We start from the raw sequence: 21,456 nt of genomic DNA, 5'->3' as shown, positions 1-21,456 counted from the left end.
TTGCTCCTCCACCAACCTTTACAGTTAGCACTATGCATTCGGGCAGGTAGCGTTGTTCTGGCATCCGCCAAACCCAGATGTGTCAGTCAGACCCAAATCCAGATAGCAGATGTTCTGAAAGAGCTGCAAAACCTGGACCCGTACAAATCAGCTGGGCTTGACAATCTGGACCCTCTATTTCTGAAACTATCCGCCGCCATTGTCGCAACCCCTATTACCAGCCTGTTCAACCTCTCTTTCATATCGTCTGAGATCCCCAAGGATTGGAAAGCTGCCGCAGTCATCCCCCTCTTCAAAGGGGGAGACACCCTGGACACAAACTGTTACAGACCTATATCCATCCTGCCCTGCCTATCTAAGGTCTTCGAAAGCCAAGTCAACAAACAGGTCACTGACCATCTCGAATCCCACCGTACCTTCTCCGCTGTGCAATCTGGTTTCCGAGCCGGTCGCGGGTGCACCTCAGCCACGCTCAAGGTACTAAACGATATCATAACCGCCATCGATAAAAGACAGTACTGTGCAGCCGTCTTCTTTGACCTTGCCAAGGCTTTCGACTCTGTCAATCACCATATTCTAATCGGCAGACTCAGTAGCCTCAGTTTTTCTGATGACTGCCTTGCCTGGTTCACCAACTACTTTGCAGACAGAGTTCAGTGTGTCAAATCGGAGGGCATGCTGTCCGGTCCTCTGGCAGTCTCTATGGGGGTGCCACAGGGTTCAATTCTCGGGCCGACTCTTTTCTCTGTATATATCAATGATGTTGCTCTTGCTGCGGGCGATTCCCTGATCCACCTCTACGCAGACAACACCATTCTATATACTTCCGGCCCGTCCTTGGACACTGTGCTATCTAACCTCCAAACGAGCTTCAATGCCATACAACACTCCTTCCGTGGCCTCAAACTGCTCTTAAACGCTAGTAAAACCAAATGCATGCTTTTCAACCGTTCGCTGCCTGCACCAGCACGCCTGACTAGCATCACCACCCTGGATGGTTCCGACCTTGAATATGTGGACATCTATAAGTACCTAGGTGTCTGGCTAGACTGTAAACTCTCCTTCCAGACTCATATCAAACATCTCCAATCTAAAATCAAATCTAGAGTCGGCTTTCTATTCCGCAACAAAGCCTCCTTCACTCACGCCGCCAAACTTACCCTAGTAAAACTGACTATCCTACCGATCCTCGACTTCGGCGATGTCATCTACAAAATTGCTTCCAACACTCTACTCAGCAAACTGGATGCAGTTTATCACAGTGCCATCCGTTTTGTCACTAAAGCACCTTATACCACCCACCACTGCAACCTGTATGCTCTAGTCGGCTGGCCCTTGCTACCCACTGGCTCCAGGTCATCTACAAGTCCATGCTAGGTAAAGCTCCGCCTTATCTCAGTTCACTGGTCACGATGGCAACACCCACCCGTAGCACTCGCTCCAGCAGGTGTATCTCACTGATCATCCCTAAAGCCAACACCTCATTTGGCCGCCTTTCGTTCCAGTTCTCTGCTGCCTGTGACTGGAACGAATTGCAAAAATCGCTGAAGTTTGAGACTTTTATCTCCCACACCAACTTCAAACATCTGCTATCTGAGCAGCTAACCGATCGCTGCAGCTGTACATAGTCTATCGGTAAATAGCCCACCCATTTTTACCTACCTCATCCCCATACTGTTTATATTTATTTACTTTTCTGCTCTTTTGCACACCAATATCTCTACCTGTACATGACCATCTGATCATTTATCACTCCAGTGTTAATCTGCAAAATTGTAATTATTCGCCTACCTCCTCATGCCTTTTGCACACAATGTATATAGACTCTCCTTTTTTTCTACTGTGTTATTGACTTGTTAATTGTTTACTCCATGTGTAACTCTGTTGTTGTCTGTTCACACTGCTATGCTTTATCTTGGCCAGGTCGCAGTTGCAAATGAGAACTTGTTCTCAACTAGCCTACCTGGTTAAATAAAGGTGAAATAAAATAAATAAAAAAGACTGCCAGATGGTGAAGTGTGGTTCATTGTTTACACTTCTCTAGAGTCCAATGGCAGCGAGCCTTACACCACTTCAGCTGACACAGGGCATTGTGCATGGTGATCTTATGCTTGTGTGCGGCTGCTCCACCATAGAAAACAATTTCATGAAGCTCCCGATGAACAGTTATTGTACTGATGTTGCTTCCAGAGCCAGTTTGGAACTCGGAATGAGCGGTGCAACCGAGCACAGACTTTTACGTGCAACGCGGTCCCGTTCTGTGAGTTTGTGTGGCCTACCACTTCACAATAACAGCACTTACAGTTGACCGGGGCAGCTCTAGCAGGGCAGAAATGTAACTGACTTGTTGGAAAGGTGGCATTCTATGATGGTGCCACGTTTAAAGTCACTGAGCTGTTCAGTAAGGCCATTCTATTGCCAATGTTTGTCTATGGAGATTACATGGCTGTGTGCTCAATGTTTTACGCCTGTCAGCAATGGCTGTGGCTGAAATAGCTGAATCCACTAATTTGGGGTGTCCAAATACTTTTGTATATAGACAGTGGCTTTTGTTGCCTTACAACGTGGAATTAAAATAGATTTTGGGGGGGTTTGCATCACTTGATTTACACAACATGCCTATCACTTTGAAGATGCAAAATATTTTTTATTGTGAAACACAAGAAATTACAAAAAAACTGAAAACCTGAGCGTGCATAACTATTCCCCCCTCCCAAAGTCAATACTTTGTAGAGCCACCTTTTGCAGCAATTACAGCTGCAAGTCTCTTGGAGTATGTCTCTACAAGCTTGGCACATCTAGCCACTGGGATATTTGCCCACTCTTCAAGGCAAAACTGCTCCAGCTCCTTCAAGTTGGGTGGGTTCCGCTGGTGTAGAGCAATCTTTAAGTCATACCACAGAGTTTCATTTGGATTGACGCCTGGGCTTTGACTAGGCCATTCCAAGACATGTAAATGTTTCCCCTTAATCCATTCGAGTGTTGCTTTAGCAGTATGCCTAGGGTCCTTGTCCTGCTGGAAAATGAACCGCCGTCTCAGTCTCAAATCTCTGGAAGACTGAAACAGGTTTTCCTCAAGAATTTCCCTGTATTTAGCGTAATCCATCATTCCTTTAATTCTGACCAGTTTCCCAGTCCCTGCCGATGAAAAACAGCCCCACAGCATGATGCTGTCACCGCCATGCTTCACTGTGGGGGTCGTGTTCTCAGGGTGATGAGCGATGTTTTCCTTGATGGCCAAAAAGCTCAATTTTAGTCTCATCTGACCAGAGTACCTTCTTCCATATGTTTGGGGAGTCTCCCACATGCCTTTTGGCGAACACCAAACGTGTTCGCTTATTTCTTTCTTTAAGCAATAGCTTTTTTTTCTGGCCACTCTTCCACAAAGCCCAGCTCTGTGGAGTGTATGGCTTAAAGTGGTATTTTCTTTTCATTTCCCTTCACCAATTTTGAATATTTTGTGTATGTCCATTACATGAAATCCCCCAAAAATCCATTTAAAATTACACTTCCTCCACCCAAAGGTCTGACAAAGCTCCAATCAGAGGAACGACAGCAGACCCTAGGGGAAGGAGGAAGAGGGGGGGGGGGGGGTGTGAAGAGAGGGCGGGAAGAGAGAGCGAGAGAGAGGGAGGAGGGCGAGAGGGAAAGAGGAGAGAGAAAGAGAAATAAAGAGGAGGGAGACAGAAAGAGGAGAAAGGAGCAATAAAAAGAGAGGGAGATAGAGGGAGAGAGGTAGGGACAGAAATAGAGGGGAGGGAGAGAGAGGAAAAATAAGAGGGATAAAAAGGAAAAATAAAAAGGAGAGAGAGAGAGAGAGGAAGAGAGGAGAAGGAGAGAGAGAGTAGAGGGAGAGAAATAAAGGGGGAGAGAGAGGAAAAGGGAGAGAGAGAGAAAGAGGAGAAAGGGGCAAGAGAGGGAGGGAGAGGGTGAGAAAAAGGGAGAGCGGTAAACAGAGAAATAAAGAGGGAGAGGGAAGGAGAGAGGGAGTGAGAAAGAGAGAGGAAAAAGTAGAGGGAGAGAGGAGGAGGGGGAGAGAAAGAGGGAGACGGAGCGAGAGAGAGGAAGACAGAAAGAGATGGAGAGAGGAAGAAAGAGAGGAGAGAGAAAAAAGGAGAGGAGAGAAAAAGAGGAGAGAGGGAGAGGAGAGAGACAAAGGGGTGAAAGAAATGAGACCTCATTGAGCTGTGCACTGAGCTACTGAGTAACTAACTACAGTTATGTAGTAGTCCATGCTCTACTTGCACATCATCATCTGCACATATATATCACTCCAGTGTCAATGCTAAATTGTAATTATTTCGCCACTATGGCCTATTTATTGCCTTACCTCCCTAATCTTACTACATTTGCACACACAGTATATATATATAAAATAAATGTAAAAAAACTGTTGTTATCCTACCTAAAGTGTCCTGGCTCCAGGCTCGAGAGAAACAGGCTAGGCTGCTGTTAACTGTTGTTATCCTACCTAAAGTGTCCTGGCTCCAGGCTCGAGAGAAACAGGCTAGGCTGCTGTTAACTGTTGTTATCCTACCTAAAGTGTCCTGGCTCCAGACTAGAGAGCAACAGGCTAGGCTGCTGTTAACTGTTGTTATCCTACCTAAAGTGTCCTGGCTCCAGGCTAGAGAGCAACAGGCTAGGCTGCTGTTAACTGTTGTTATCCTACCTAAAGTGTCCTGGCTCCAGGCTAGAGAGCAACAGGCTAGGCTGCTGTTAACTGTTGTTATCCTACCTAAAGTGTCCTGGCTCCAGGCTCAAGAGAAACAGGCTAGGCTGCTGTTAACTGTTGTTATCCTACCTAAAGTGTCCTGGCTCCAGGCTCGAGAGAAACAGGCTAGGCTGCTGTTAACTGTTGTCATCTTACCTTGACATCGTGAATAAGCCCATTCATCAGGAATGTGTGTTGAGGGAATGTTTCATGTAAGACCTGGGAAACAGACAAGACATCATCAACTGTTGTGTCCATACAGTAGCCTACAGTAAAGTGACCCACACAGTACAGTGACTGCTATACACTTCCGCGTTAATCAAACTAAAGCAAAGGAAAGCACACACCCCACGCCAGTATAAAGTGACACTGAGAAAACAGAACGGTTGTGTCCATATTAGTACAGTGTAACAGACCTATGTAATGACATACAGTGGCTCGTGTTGACTACAGTAACTTCAGTTAGTCAAACTACAGCACACTGACCTGGAGGTACCCATTAACAATATCCTCTCCATTACCTAATAGACCTTTCTGGGTCTGAGATCCCGAGGATACAAACTCTCAGTTAGATAATGGAAACTGATGTAGAAAGGTTGAGGGGAGAGACTCTAGCACACTGTGTAAATAACACACTTAAAGTGCACCTTTATTCCCTAACGAAATGTAGTCTGAAGCAAGCAGGCAGATGGTATAATTTCCCTCAAATTCACAAACAGAGGTCAGGCATGATGGTGAAAATTCAGCCTAAATCAATGTGATGCAGTTCAAAGTCTACAGACAGTATTGGTGAGGAACTCCGTTTGAGAGCAGATGAAGGAGGGGTCATTGACACCAGTACGATCATGACCACGTGAGTGTTTAGACAGGACTAAGAGAACAAACACATACAGGGTTTGACTATTGGTCAGGAGGACATGGACCAAACCAAATGCAAAATGGAGAGGAGAAGCCATTCAAGGCCCCTAAAACAGGGTTACCCAAACTCAGTCTTGGGGCCCCCCTTGGGTGCACATTTTGGTGTTTACCCTAGCACTACACAGCTGATTGAAATAATGAAAGTTGATCATAAGTTGGTTATTTGAAATCAGCTGTGTAGTGCTAGGGCAAAAAAACTAAAACGTGCACCATGGGGAGGCCACAGGACCGAGATTGGAAAACACGGCCCTGAGAGAGTTTTCCTGCACAGATGCAGAATATAGTGGGTTTGGTGAGGCTGAGAGAGGCTAAGGAAAGTGGGAACCTCAGTGGGTGCAGTGAGAGAGGGTGATACATGCGAGAGTACTGTAACAGGAACAAGTGAATAGATAGAGCACAGTGGGAGCTCACTGTGCACCTAACTAAGGAGGACCTGAGTGGAAACAGTGAAGCCAGCGTCTCTTTCCACTGCTCTCTGATTAACCCAACACGCAAATGTTAACCACCCCCTGGGATATCCAGTAAGTGGAACAGATTTTCTTAGTCAGAATAAGGTGCTTAGACTAACCCTCCACACAGACCAGGGTCGTGTTCAATAGGTGCGAAACCGAAGAAAACAGTCTGAAATGGAGTGAAATGAGGAGGTATCTGAACTTGTCCAGTAAGAAACACTCTAATGAACAACACATAGCACTGACTTCAAACAAATAATTTGAAACTGTCCATAATGTGGGCTGTAGATCTAGTTGATTTAGAAGGTTCTAGGAAATGGATGAAAAACAGATCTCATGGTCCTGAACACAAACAATGCATTTTCAATTCATATTCACCACTATATATTTTGTCTGATATGATTAGTCCCTCCATTGAGGGGAGTCGTGTGTGCCCGGATGTGTGTCTACAACATCTATAGTCGAACAACAACCACTCACTAACCTTCTCTCTCCCACTCCCTTTGAGAAGCCCTTTCAAAAGCAAAAGACACCTTGATACACTACTTGATTTATTTTTCATATTGCTCAGCCAAGTATCATCTGTCGACACTGAGCCTCTCATTCCCACAACAAAGACTGCATTATCAGGCCCTGAACATTTGATTATCAATTCAATTATTCATAGCTGTTTGTGGAGCTGTTTGTTGGGAAATGTCACTCCCTGGTAGTCTGGTTGGGCTTAGGAGAGCATTATGAAGGGGTGGGGTGGGAGGAATGAATGCATTATAACCAGTCATTATGAATGCATTATAATGCATTAAACAGTCCTGTTGGGGGGAGGGGATTATTCACATACATTTAGGTCATTTAGCAGACTCTCTTATCCAGATAAACGTATAATGAACTTGTGTTAAAGTAGGGATGGGAATTGCCAGAGGATTTACGATACAATATTATCATGATACTTTGGTGACAATACAATGTGTAACAAAACTCACAATTCTATATGTACTGTGATTTTATTGCGATTCAATGTTGCAAACACATTGCTCACCATATGTCTGCTGCAGAAGGATACGAGAGAGAAATGAGAAAACAAGTTTTGATCAGTCATGGAAATTAAGTGCTGAAAAAAATTTGGCTCCCTATTTAAAAAGAAGATGGAGAACCAGCTATGAAGGAAAAATAGTGGCTTTGGTGCAGGTACAACCAACTAGCGCAAAAATAATATTGTGATATTGTGAAAACGATACATCGTCAAAAATAATATCCCGATATGTAACTGTATGGATTTTTCCCCCTTCACTTGTGTTTAGTGGCAGGTGTGGCTCAGAGACTAAATCAGAGATCTGAGATATTGATGAAAGACATTACATCGTAATGTAAGGCTCTGCGGTAGGCTGTGTATGTGGTTTCTCATGAGCAGTCACACCTTATAGTTACAGTGCCTTGCGAAAGTATTCGGCCCCCTTGAACTTTGCAACCTTTTGCCACATTTCAGGCTTCAAACATAAAGATGTAAAACTTTATTTCTTTGTGAAGAATCAACAACAAGTGGGACACAATCATGAAGTGGAACGACATGCTGAAAGTTTAGAGGGACGGCCAGGTCTTGGTAGATTTGCAGTGGTGTGATACTCCTTCCATTTCAATATTATCGCTTGCACAGTGCTCCTTGGGATGTTTAAAGCTTGGGAAATCTTTTTGTATCCAAATCCGGCTTTAAACTTCTTCACAACAGTATCTCGGACCTGCCTGGTGTGTTCCTTGTTCTTCATGATGTTCTCTGCGCTTTTAACGGACCTCTGAGACTATCACAGTGCAGGTGCATTTATACGGAGACTTGATTACACAAAGGTGGATTGTATTTATCATCATTAGTCATTTAGGTCAACATTGGATCATTCAGAGATCCTCACTGAACTTCTGGAGAGAGTTTGCTGCACTGAAAGTAAAGGGGCTGAATAATTTTGCACGCCCAATTTTTCAGTTTTTGATTTGTTAAAAAAGTTTGAAATATCCAATTAATGTCGTTCCACTTCATGATTGTGTCCCACTTGTTGTTGATTCTTCACAAAAAAATACAGTTTTATATCTTTATGTTTGAAGCCTGAAATGTGGCAAAAGGTCGCAAAGTTCAAGGGGGCCGAATACTTTCGCAAGGCACTGTATGAGAGTAGAATTGAGTATTGCTTCATTAAACCCAATTTTTGATTTTTTTTAAAATCACAGCATGCATCATCAATAACAGGACACGCAACAATGACCAACACATGATGAAACATTTCAGTTGTAGTTTACCCTGATCATGGGCGGGGTGAGCAATGAGCATGTATTGTACAGGAAACTAACGAAGTGTCTTAATAGGGTGTTGGGCCACCACGAGCTGCCAGAACAGCTTCAATGGGCATTGGCATAAACTATCTGTAACTCTGTTGGAGGGATGTGACACCATTCTTCCACAAGAAATTCCATCATTTGGTGTGTTGTTGATGGTGGTGGAAAACGCTCTCAGGCACCGCTCCAAAATCTCCCAGAAGTGTTCAATTGGGTTGAGATCTGGTGAACTGACACAAAGAGGCGTCTCAAAGGACCAAAGTTACCGAGATCTCTCCTTCTAGCCATGGTAGCCAAAATAAATGGCAACTGGGCATTTTTATATGTGACCCTACGCATGATGGGATGTTTTAATTGCTTAATTAACTCAGGAACCACACCTGTGCGGAAACACCTGCTTTCAATACACCTTGTATCCCTCATTCACTCAAGTGTTTCCTTTATTTTGGCAGTCCCCGGTACATCCCAACTGTATGCATCCCTAAGTCACCGGTACATCCCAACTGTATGTATCCCTAAGTCACCGGTACATCCCAACTGTATGTATCCCTAAGTCACCGGTACATCCCAACTGTATGTATCCCTAAGCAAGGGAGGGGAGCAGTTGGGCTTAGGTGTGTGTGAGTCACACTTGAGCCCAGGTTGTGTTTAGTCTAGCATGAGGGGGTCATGCGCATGACGCTTGCAACGCCAGGGGTGTGGGCTGGATTCCCACAGGGACCAGTACAAAAAGTATGAAAAATGTATGCACTCTCTACTGCAGTTTCCCAAACTCGGTCCACGGGGCCCTAAGCAGTACACGTTTTGTTTTTTGCCCTAACACTACACAGCTGATTCAAATGATCAAATCTTGATGATTAGTTGATTATTTGAATCAGCTGTGTAGTGCTAGGGCAAAAACCAAAATGTGCACCCCCCGAGGTCTCTAGGACAGAGTTAACCCTGATCTACTGTAAGTCAATCTGGATAAGTGTGTCTGTTACATGACTCAAACGTAAACGCATGTGTTGTCTCTACAGTCTGTACATTATGTACCCTACTACAGTGGGGCAAAAAAGTATTTAGTCAGCCACCAATTGTGCAAGTTCTCCCACCTAAAAAGATGAGAGAGGCCTGTAATTTTCATCATAGGTACACTTCAACTATGACAGACAAAATGAGAAAAAAATCCTGAAAAATCACATTGTAGGATTTTTAACGAATTTATTATTATTTATATACAAAAACAGAAGTATATTATTTACATAAGTATTCAGAACCTTTGCTATGAGACTCGGAATTGAGCTCAGGTGCATCCTGTTTCCATTGATCATCCTTAAGATGTTTCTACAACTTGATTAGAGTCCACCTGTGATTAATTCAATTGATCAGACATGATTTGGAAAGGCATACACCTGTCTATATAAGGTCCTACAGTTGATAGTGCATGTCGGAGCAAAAACCAAGCCATGAGGTCAAAGGAATTGTCTGTAGAGCTCCGCGATCATGAGAAACAAGATTCTCTGGTCTGATGAAACCAAGGTTGGCCTGAATGCCAAGCGTCACGTCTGGAGGAAACCTGGCACCATCCCTACGGTGAAGAATGAGCAGGGCAGCATCATGCTGTTTTTCAGAGGCAGGGAGACTAGTCAGGATCGAGGGAAAGACGAAAGGAGCAAAGTACAGAGAGACACTTGATGAAAACCTGCTCCAGAGCGCTCAGGACCTCAGACTGGGGCGAAGGTTCACCTTCCAACAGGTCAACAACCCTAAGTACACAGCCAAGATAACGCTGGAGTGGCTTTGGGAAAAGTCTCAATGCCCAGCCAGAGCCCAGACTTGAATCCGATCAAACATCTCTGGAGACCTGAAAATACCTGTGCAGCAACGCTCTCTATCCAACCTGACAGCGCTCTAGAGGATCTGCAGAGAAGAGTGGGAGAAACCCGCCAAATACAAGTGTGCCAAGATTGTAGCATCATATCCAAGAAGACGTGCGGCTGTAATCGCTGCCAAGATGCTTCAACAACGTACTGAGTAAAAGGTCTGAATACTTAAGAAAATGTTGATTTCAGTTTTTGTTTCATGTATTTTTTGTATAATCCTGTTGATGAGGGGAAAAAACTATTTCAATCCATTTAAGAATAAGGCTGTAACGTAACAAAATGTGGACAAAGTTCCTGAATGCACTGAATATGCAGATATTACAGTAACAGCACATGAAGTGTTATAGGCAGTACTGGAACTGCAGTATTCCTGGAACATGTTTTAACTACTACTGTGCCCATCAAGAGAGAACTCTCTCTGCAAAAGTAAAACACTTTAGTGTGTCTAGTTTAAAAGTGCAGAAGCGTTAAAAAAAATGTCCCATTGAAGTGAATGGGACGTTGCAATTCACTAACTAATTAGCTAAATTCATAATTATTTAGTATTGCTTTAGGAAATTGTTACAAGCTCTCAGTTCTGCATAAAACATCAATGTATGTTAATATGACCACCTTACTTTAAATGAATTGCCTTAACATGCTTTTAATATTCCGTACATACAAATTAGTGTAAATACCTAATTTGCATAAAGTAGTATACGAAGTTGTGGTTCTTGCTGTTTAATCTGCCCACGAAAGATTGTTTGACCCCTAACACCCTCCAAAAAGGTCAGTGTTATCCGGTATCCTTGGGACCTCTGAAGGACCCTACCTTAACCATTTCACATTTCAATGGAGTAGGGAGTTTTTTGAAATTTTTATTAACAACAAATCAATACAGGAAGTACACGTGGGAACACAAGTATATATAAATAATATACAAAGGACAATTGGGCTAGGGGTTACAAGATCACATTACACAAGGACCTTAAGGGACATACATGCACTTATAATTCTAACAGCTTTTTTGTTAGTAGAGTAATTAATTGTCTTAAGATATAGTTCAATTTCAATTTCCTTATGAATACAATGCCAAAAAAGATGCAACACCGTTTCTGGGAGGTCATTACAAAAAGGTACAATTTGAGTTTGTTTTCTTTAAACTTTTTCATATAGTGGTTGGCAGGATAATATTTACGAACCATTTTAAAGGAAACTTCTTTAATTTTAAAGTAGGTATGTGTGTGGCAACATCAAAACTTTTTCCCAACAGATATTATCAATCAAACAATTCCAATAAGGCATGATATACAACATCCTGCTGAAACAAGGTCCGTATCGCTCTGTTGTTGAATGGACTAAAAGAGAAACAAATCTTTCCTACTGATGAGTCAACAGGGTTAATGGAATGTAAGCTCTGAGGGTCAGGTCTTGACACATTCCTGAATAATAAAGCAACACCTGAGGGAATGGCATCTAAAACAATTGCAAAATCTGTAGGTGTTACCTTGTAAAGTGATAAGAATTCCTTATAACTAAGTAAAAAACCCTCTGCATTTACAAGTAGGCTCATCAATAGGATATTATTTCGGAACATATATCCTAAAAACAATAATTATTTTTTAACAATATATCCCAATTATTCCATATATAATATCTGTGTGGAGAAATATTATGCTTATAAATTAAGGACCATGGCAAGTAGAGGTCAACCGATCGGCATGGCTGATTAACTAGGGACGATTTCAACTTTTCATAACAATCGGTAATTGGCATTTTTGGACACCAATTATGGCCGATTACATTGCATTCCACGAGGAAACTGCGTGGCAGGCTGACCACCTGTTACGCAAGTACAGCAATCAGCCAAGGTTGCTAGCTAGCATTAAACTTATCTTATAAAAACAATTAACCTTCACATAAATCACTAGTTAACTACACAATGGTTGATGATATTACTAGCTTAACTAGCTTGTCCTGCATTGCATATAATCAATGCGCTGCCTGTTAATTTATCATCGAATCACAGCCTACTCCGGCAAACAGGGGATGATTTAACAAAAGCACATTCGCAAAAAAAGCACAATCAATGCATGAATGTACCTAACCATAAACATCTATGCCTTTCTTAAAATCAATACACATAAGTATATTTTAAAAAAAACTGCATATGTAGTTAAATTAAATTAATGTGAGCAGGCATGATTAACTAGGGAAATTGTGTCACTTCTCTTACATACAGTGCAAGCAGAGTCGGGTATATGCAGCAGTTTGGGCCGCCTAGCTCGTTGCGAATTAATTTGGCAAAATTGTACATAATTATGACATAACATTGAAGGTTGTGCAATGTAACAGCAATATTTAGACCCAAACTGACTGCGTGCGTGCCATCGTGCACTATCGTGCATACATTTATTTTGTCCCCCTACACCAAACGCGATCACGACACGCAGGTTAAAATATCAAAACAAATTCTGAACCAATGACATTAATTTGGGGACAGGTCGAAAAGCATAAAACATGTAAGGCAATTTAGCTAGTTAGCATTTGTCCTAATTTGTCCTATTTAGTTAGCTTGCTGTTGCTAGCTAATTTGTCCTGAGATAAACATTGAGTTGTTATTTTATCTGAAATGCACAAGGTCCTCTACTCCGACAATTAATCCACACATAAAACGGGCAACCGGATCGTTTCTAGTAATCTCTCCTCCTTCCAGGCGTTTTCATCTTTGAACGTATATGGTGATCGGCATCTACACTTTCATAGTATTACCACAATGACCTGCAAAACAGTTCGTCTTTCAATCACCCACATGGGTATAACCAATGAGGAGATGGCAGGTGGGTACCAGCTTCTATAAACCAATGAGGAGATGGGAGAGGCAGGACTTTCAGCGCAATCTGTGTCAGAAATAGAAAGGAGTTCTATTTTAGCCCTTGGCAACGCAGACGCTCGTTGGCACGCGCAAGCAGTGTGGATGCAATAATTGAATAACATGGATTTCTAAATGTATTTTGTGACGCTAGCGCACGCGACGTGTCCGGTCTGGTCAGCATGTTAGGGTTGCCACCTGTTCCATAAAGTACGGAACAGTTCCGTTTTTCACTGAAAGAATAAACGTTTTGTTTTCAAAATTATTATTAGCAATGCTTGAAGCACAGAGCTGTTTATGACTTCAAGCCTATCAACTCCCAAGATTAAGCTGGCAATACTAAAGTGCCTATTAGAACATTTTATAGTCAAAGGTATATGAAATACAAATAGTATAGAGAGAAATAGTTGATGCATCATAATTCCTATAATAACTACAACCTAAAACTTCTTAACTGGGAATATTGAAGAACTAGGAATATTGAATGACCAGCTTTCATATGTTCTGAGCAAGGAACTTAAACGTTAGCCTTTTTACATGGCACATACTGAGCTTTTACTTTCTTCTCCAACACTGTGTTTTTGCATTATTTAAACCAAATTGAGCATGTTTCATTATTTATTTGAGACTAAATAGATTTATTATGTTAAGTTAAAATAAAAAATAAAAATGGTTCATTCAGTATTGTTGTAATTGTCATTACATAATTATTATATATATATATATATATATATATATATATATATATATATATATATATATATATATATTTTTTTTTTAATTCAGCCGATTAAAATCGGTATCATCCTTTTTGGTCCTCCAAGAAATCGGTATCGGCATTGAAAAATTCTAATTGGTCGACCTCTAATGACAAGAAAATCTGCCGATGAAAAGCAGTTTCACTGGAACTTTGTCAATATTATAATTGCAAACCAACATGAAGTTAAGGGCACCAAGAGTAGAGAAGACATGATGAGGAATAAAATTCCACATAGAAGTGGGTCTTCTTAGGAATTGTTCTATCCAATTGATCTTAAAAGTATTATTTAAGGTAGTAAAGTCCATAAAATTCAGCCCACCATACTCATACGTGTTCATTACAACAGTTTTCCTAATGTAATGGGTAGTTTCTCAACAGAAAGTTGAAAAGCACCTGGTCTATCTCCTTGCTTAAAAAGTAACATGGCCTACCATCAGTAACACACTACGCCACCAGGGACTCAAATCCTGCAGTGCCAGACGTGTCCCCCTGCTTAAGCCAGTACATGTCCAGGCCCGTCTGAAGTTTGCTAGAGAGCATTTGGATGATCCAGAAGAAGATTGGGAGAATGTCATATGGTCAGATGAAACCAAAATAGATCTCCAAACTCGTCGTGTTTGGAAGACAAAGAATGCTGAGTTGCATCCAAATGAATGGGGCCATGTATCGTGAGATTTTGAGTGAAAACCTCCTTCCATCAGCAAGGGCATTGAAGATGAAACGTGGCTGGGTCTTTCAGCATGACAATGATCCCAAACACACCGCCCAGGCAACGAAGGAATGGCTTCGTAAGAAGCATTTCAAGGTCCTGGAGTGGCCTAGCCAGTCTCTAGATCTCAACCCCATATAAAATCTTTGGAGGGAGTTGAAAGTCCGTGTTGCCCAGCACCAGCCCCAAAACATCACTGCTCTAGAGGAGATCTGCATGGAGGAATGGGCCAAAATACCAGCAACAGTGTGTGAAAACCTTGTGAAGACTTACAGAAAACATTTGACCTCTGTCATTGCCAACAAAGGGTATATAGCAAAGTATTGAGATAAACTTTTGTTATTGACCAAATACTTATTTTCCACCATAATTTGCAAATCAATTAATTAAAAATCCTACAATGTGATTTTCTGGATTTTTCTCCTCTCATTTTGTCTGTCAAAGTTGAAGTGTACCTATGATGAAAATTACAGGCCTCTCATCTTTTTAAGTGGGAGAACTTGCACAATTGGTGGCTGACTAAATACTTTTTTGCCCCACTGTACTTGACTACTCAGACCTAATAACCGAGGATAGCTTCATGTTATTTTTTTATTTTTATAAAGCATTTGACACAGTTAGAACATCAGTTCCTCTTCCACTCCCTTGAGGAATTTGGCTTTGTGGATTTTTTTCTTTAAGACTATTAAGACTTTATACAAGTGGTAACAGCTCTATCAAATTGAAATATGGCACCTCACCTAGATTTGAGTTAAAGAGAGGAATTAGGCAAGGCTGTCCTATCTCTCCGTATCTGTTTTTATTAATCACCCAACTTCTTACAAATTCTTTAAATAATAGTCCTGTACAAGTATTTCCATAACTGGTAAATAAATTATTATAAGCCAACTGGTGATACTACACTTTTTCTGAAAGATGCTAACCAAATTCCCATATCGATCAATGTGATACAATCCTTTTCCAAAGCGTCTGGTCTATATCTTAACATGAATAATTGTGAACTCATGGCTGTCAAAGATTGTGTGACACCTTCATATTATGGTATTCCAGTGAAAGAAGAACTTATATTCAGGCATAACCATTACTAAGGATCATAAGTCTAGAGGCGTACTAAATTTTAACCCTCTTATTAAAAAAAAAACGATAAGAAGCTAAATCAATGGCTAAAGAGGGACTTATCTTTAAAAGGAAGAGTCCTAATCAAGGCTGAAGGTCTAGGCTAACATATGGCGCTCTATCTTTATATATTGACGGTAAAATAAGCAAAATCTCTCCAGAAGTTCAGTGAGGATCTCTGAATGATCCAATGTTGACCTAAATGACTAATGATGATAAATACAATCCACCTGTGTGTAATCAAGTCTCCGTATAAATGCACCTGCACTGTGATAGTCTCAGAGGTCCGTTAAAAGCGCAGAGAGCATCATGAAGAACAAGGAACACACCAGGCAGGTCCGAGATACTGTTGTGAAGAAGTTTAAAGCCGGATTTGGATACAAAAAGATTTCCCAAGCTTTAAACATCCCAAGGAGCACTGTGCAAGCGATAATATTGAAATGGAAGGAGTATCAGACCACTGCAAATCTACCAAGACCTGGCCGTCCCTCTAAACTTTCAGCTCATACAAGGAGAAGACTGATCAGAGATGCAGCCAAGAGGCCCATGATTACTCTGGATGAACTGCAGAGATCTACAGCTGAGGTGGGAGACTCTGTCCATAGGACAACAATCAGTTGTATATTGCACAAATCTGGCCTTTATGGAAGAGTGGCAAGAAGAAAGCCATTTCTTAAAGATATCCATAAAAAGTGTTTTTAAAGTTTGCCACAAGCCACCTGGGAGACACACCAAACATGTGGAAGAAGGTGCTCTGGTCAGATGAAACCAAAATTGAACTTTTTGGCAACAATGCAAAACGTTATGTTTGGCGTAAAAGCAACACAGCTGAACACACCATCCCCACTGTCAAACATGGTGGTGGCAGCATCATGGTTTGGGCCTGCTTTTCTTCAGCAGGGACAGGGAAGATGATTAAAATTGATGGGCAGATGGATGGAGCCAAATACAGGACCATTCTGGAAGAAAACCTGATGGAGTCTGCAAAAGACTGTGGTGTTAGAATGGCCAAGTCAAAGTCCAGACCTGAATCCAATCGAGAATCTGTGGAAAGAACTGAAAACTGCTGTTCACAAATGCTCTCCATCCAACCTCACTGAGCTTGAGCTGTTTGCAAGGAGGAATGGGAAAAAATTTCAGTCTCTCGATGTGCAAAACTGATAGAGACATACCCCAAGCGACTTACAGCTGTAATCGCAGCAAAAGGTGGCGCTACAAAGTATTAACTTAAGGGGGCTGAATAATTTTGCACACCCAATTTTTCAGTTTTTGTTTGTTAAAAAAGTTTGAAATATCCAATAAATGTCGTTCTACTTCATGATTGTGTCCCACTTGTTGTTGATTCTTCACAAAAAAATACAGTTTTATATCTTTATGTTTGAAGCCTGAAATGTGGCAAAAGGTCGCAAAGTTCAAGGGGGCCGAATACTTTCGCAAGGCACTGTATATCTGTTTGAATCACTTTCATTGCTGGAACTTTTAAAGTCAAACCACAAATTCCACTATTGTGGCTAGTTTCACTCAGGTCCCATAACTGCATTTTCTTCTTCTGTATTTAAAAAAAAAAAAAACGTTATTTAACTAGGCAAGTCAGTTAAGAACAAATTCTTATTTGCAATGACGGCCTAGCAGGTAACTTAGCAGTTAAGTGGGTTAACTGCCTTGTTCAGGGGCAGAACGACAGATTTTTACCTTGTCAGCTCGGGGATTCAATCCAGCAACCTTTCAGTTACTGGCCCAATATTCTAACCACTAGGCTACCTGCGGCCCCATAATGGAGGTCTGCAAAAACAAATGTTAAAGGTGCATGCTGCCACCGACTGTACTGGAGCACATGATGAATACAGTTTACAGACTTCAGAATAAAAGAAAAACAAACATTTAAAAAAACCCATCCCAAAAATCCCTTCCAATCCTGTCCAACCTCAACCATTCCCTCTCCCACTTACTTGTTCCACTGATTCATCAACTATGGCTTCCGGACACAAACCATTCACATTCGCTTTTGAATCCCACCTCATTTGGATCCGTCTTCCTAAATAAAAAGAAACCCGCCTCTCCGGCATGAGACCTAGCCCTGATTGGCAGGCACTAGGAGGCAGAAGAGTAACCTCTAGATTTGATAGGTTCAGTAAAACGTTTGTATTATCGATCCAAAATGTATTTTGTAGCCATATGTATGTAGGGTTTGCCAGAACAAATAGGAAAGGGGGGTACCTCGTCAGTTGTACAACTGAATGCCTTCAACTGAAATGTGTCTTCCGCATTTAACCCAACCCCTGTGTTTACATGACTAATGCATACTCGGCCTACTGCAATTATCAGTTTAATATCAAATTATTAGTGAGCATGTAAACATACTCATTGACTCTCCCTTTTAACTGCCCTTAATTGACCCATTTATAGCAACAACTTCCGAATCCATTGGAGAGTATCTGCTTGAGCAAAAGTGAGGTGTACAATAGTATTCCCTGCCAAATAATAGTTTTTTTGCAATTCATATTCACAGACCTACGCCTCCCCTGAATCAGATGATCCCCCGCCAAACACACAGGCACAACCATACACATTGATTGGAGACAGCCTGTTTCAATTACAGAAGTTTCCCTAGGATTTTCTACCTGCAGCAACACTAGTGTAGGATAATGGTGGAAATACTGGTAAAGCACAGTGGCTTTATTTCCGCACCAAAAAGCAGGCCCTAGGCATATGACAGCAAAGCTGCATTTACACATACAGTCCACTTCTAATATTTTTCCCAAATATAGGCTAAATAGTTGATCTGATTGATCAAAATAATTATATATAAAAAAATAAAATATTGGAAATTGGCTGCCTGTGTAAACACAGCCCAAGGTGAAAATATCCCTCACTTTTACATAAACACCGTGGGGGAAAAAACATATACGCCCACTAATAACCCTAAATACAATCTTGCTTTCGTTTTATGTTAATAAAATAAAAATAAAATAACAATTTATTTCACACAGTACCAGAAGAAGCCAAGCTAAGTGGCATATTAGTAGTCCATTGCAAACAAGGCACTTGTATAAAATATGTAAATGATTTGGTCCTCGTTACAGTATTGTTCACAGGCAAGACGCATCCAAAATACTTGGCTTTAAAATAATATGAGATTGTATATGGCTAAAATGAAAGGCACATCTCTTTACTTGGGCTGTGTTCACACAAGCAGTACAGTTTTGGGATTAATGAGGAGAAAAATCTGAATTAGGCTGCCGGTGTAAACGGAGCCTTTGTGGTTCATGATGTATTGGTACAATAGACTGCACTGTGTCTTGTGTTATTCCATTATGTTTCCTCATTAGAAAACCACAACCACATTCAACATCCACGGCAGCTTTGGTCATTACACACACACACACACACGCACGCACGCACGCACGCACGCACACACGCACGCACACACGCACACACACACGCACACACACACGAAAATGTACAGAAAGTGCATGGTTCTTGTTTGTGTTGCCATAATACAGCTCTACTGATTACTCCTGTATTTTAGAGGTATTTCTAGTTCTCAAGTTGACCGCAATTGTTTGGAATGACAATTCAATATGGAACAAAAACAGACTGGCACCCAGACTAGTCCTCCTCATCTATGAAGGGGATGTCCAGGTCTGAGAGGTTCCTGCTCCTTGCCTTGGTGTTGGGCTGGGGGTTCTGTCCATCTGGTTGGTCTCTGGGGTCTGTAGCTGTAGTTCTTTGGGCCAGGTCAGCAGGCTTAGGAGGGCACTCCTGCCTGGTGGAGACACCAGTCTGGATTAGTCTAATAGTAGACAGCCTGGTAGAGATACTCTGGATTAGTCAAATAGTAGCTGATCCCAGATCAGTTTGTGCTGGGCATGACAATTATAGTCAGAGGAGTTAATATAATATTATACATGTAGGCAGTCCCGGGAATAGAAAACCCACTATCCTGGGGTTGCAAGCACCATGCTCTACCAACTGAGCTACAGAAGACTAGTTGGCTAAAGCGCATACAGATCTAGGACCAGATTAGTGTTATGATATGGGGGTCATTTAATGTTAGCACACAGTTAGGCAACACACTACCATGACACACACCCACACTCCATTCCCAGGTGGCAGCACCAACAGAATAGGGGCTGGAAGCCTTGATAAGTCCACATGTGTGAGCAATCAGTGGATTGGCTACCTTTTACCAGAGGCCTCTTGGCCTTTTTAGTTTAGGCTTACCTCTTCATAGTTTTGTTTTTGTATATCTTCTTTTGAATTGGTCACCCTTTTGAACAACAAACGATAATTTGCTTGGACTGGCCGATCTAAAGCTAATGACGGAGGTGATGCCGGTAAGTTTGCTGTCACCTGGGCACATGCACATACAACACAGTCCTCATATGCTGATTTGTCATTGTCCTGATTTGTCATTGTCCGATTTTTGAACTTCAACTCCTATTGAATAGTGAAATCCTAAGTATAAATATGTTTTGTGCAAATGTTTTTTGTTTTTTTTGTTGTTTACAATTGCAAACTTCAAAGAGTAGGGAATTCAAGTAGTTGGTTTGGTGATGTCATTGGCCTCATCACTTGGTTACAGACCAGTTAACTAGGCCTAAGATTGGCGCCGTCTTCTTGAAGAAGATGGCGCCGAAGAACATGGCTGACGTTTTACATTCTCCCAACCAATTGTGCTATTTTGTTATTTTTTTTGCATTGGTGTAACTTATTTTTTAACTTATTGTGCACATAATGTTGCTGCTACCGTCTCTTATGACCGAAAATAACTTCTGGACATCCGAAAAGCGATTACTCACCGCGGACTAGAAGAAACTTTTTCCTTTAACGAGTCCGACGAGAAGGATATCATGCTTTCACTGGAACAGGGCCAGATCCATGCCTTTTGCGTGAACAAAAGACGCCGGAGAAGAGGACGCAGATTGGGCATCCTGAGAATCCGGGGGCGAATGAGTAAACTCCCACTGCCTTCCATTATTTTTGCTAACGTGCAATCATTGGAAAATAAAATGTATTACCTACAATTAAGATTATCCTACCAACGGGACATTGAAAACTGTAACATCTTATGTTGTTTTACCAAGACGTGGCTGAATGAAGATACGGACAATATAAGAGCTAGCGGGATTTTACATGCACCGGCAGAACAGAGACACCTCTTACCAGAGGTAGCGAGGGTGTGTGTCTTTTTGTCAATAACAGCTGGCGCGCAATGTCTAATATCAAAGAAGTCTCGAGGCATTGCTCGCCTGAGGTACCTTATGATAAGTTGTAGACCACATTATCTACCAAAGAGAGTTCTCATCTGTATTATTCGTAGCAGTCTATTTACCACCACAAAACGAAGCTGGCACTAAGACTGCTCTCAACCAACTCTATAAGGCCTTAAGCAAAGAAGAAAATGCTCACCCAGAAGTGGCGCTCCCTAGTGGCCGGGGACTTTAATGCAGCAAAACTTAATCAGTTTTACCAAATTTGACCAAAATCCTAGATCTCCTTTACTCCACACACAGAGATGCATACAAAGCTCTCCCCCACCATCCATTTGGCAAATCTGACCATAATTCTATCCTCCTGATTCCTGCTTACAAGCAAAAACTAAAGCAGGAAGTACCAGTGACTCGCTCAATACGGAAATGGTCACATGACGCGGATGTTACACTACAGGACTGTTTTGCTAGCACAGACTGGAATATGTTCCGGGATTCATCCAATGGCATTGAGGAATATACCACCTCAATCATCGGCTTCA

The 21,456-nt window shown here is 41.6% G+C and overlaps 1 protein-coding gene across 33 annotated transcripts in view; it reads right to left on the bottom strand.

Moving 5' to 3' along the window:
- Positions 1 to 4,867: 4,867 nt before the first annotated feature.
- Positions 4,868 to 21,456, bottom strand: part of LOC110508307 (unconventional myosin-IXb) — an 89,490-nt gene continuing 72,901 nt past the window's right edge. For 27 of the 33 annotated variants that reach the window (XM_090225739.1, XM_036965936.2, XM_090225751.1 and 24 more), the window contains one exon: positions 18,256 to 19,467. In XM_090225739.1, coding sequence (XP_090081865.1) covers positions 19,325 to 19,467 — 143 coding nt within the window. In that variant the 3' untranslated portion in view covers positions 18,256 to 19,324. Of the gene's footprint in view, positions 4,931 to 18,255; positions 19,510 to 21,456 lie in introns of those variants that run through there. The other 6 variants (XM_090225743.1, XM_090225741.1, XM_090225748.1 and 3 more) reach the window with 4 other exon arrangements.

Source organism: Oncorhynchus mykiss, chromosome 28 (genome assembly GCF_057628025.1).
Source record: "Oncorhynchus mykiss isolate SJ-2025 chromosome 28, ASM5762802v1, whole genome shotgun sequence".
Taxonomy (NCBI): domain Eukaryota; kingdom Metazoa; phylum Chordata; class Actinopteri; order Salmoniformes; family Salmonidae; genus Oncorhynchus; species Oncorhynchus mykiss.
This window is presented reverse-complemented; position numbering and strand designations above follow the sequence as displayed.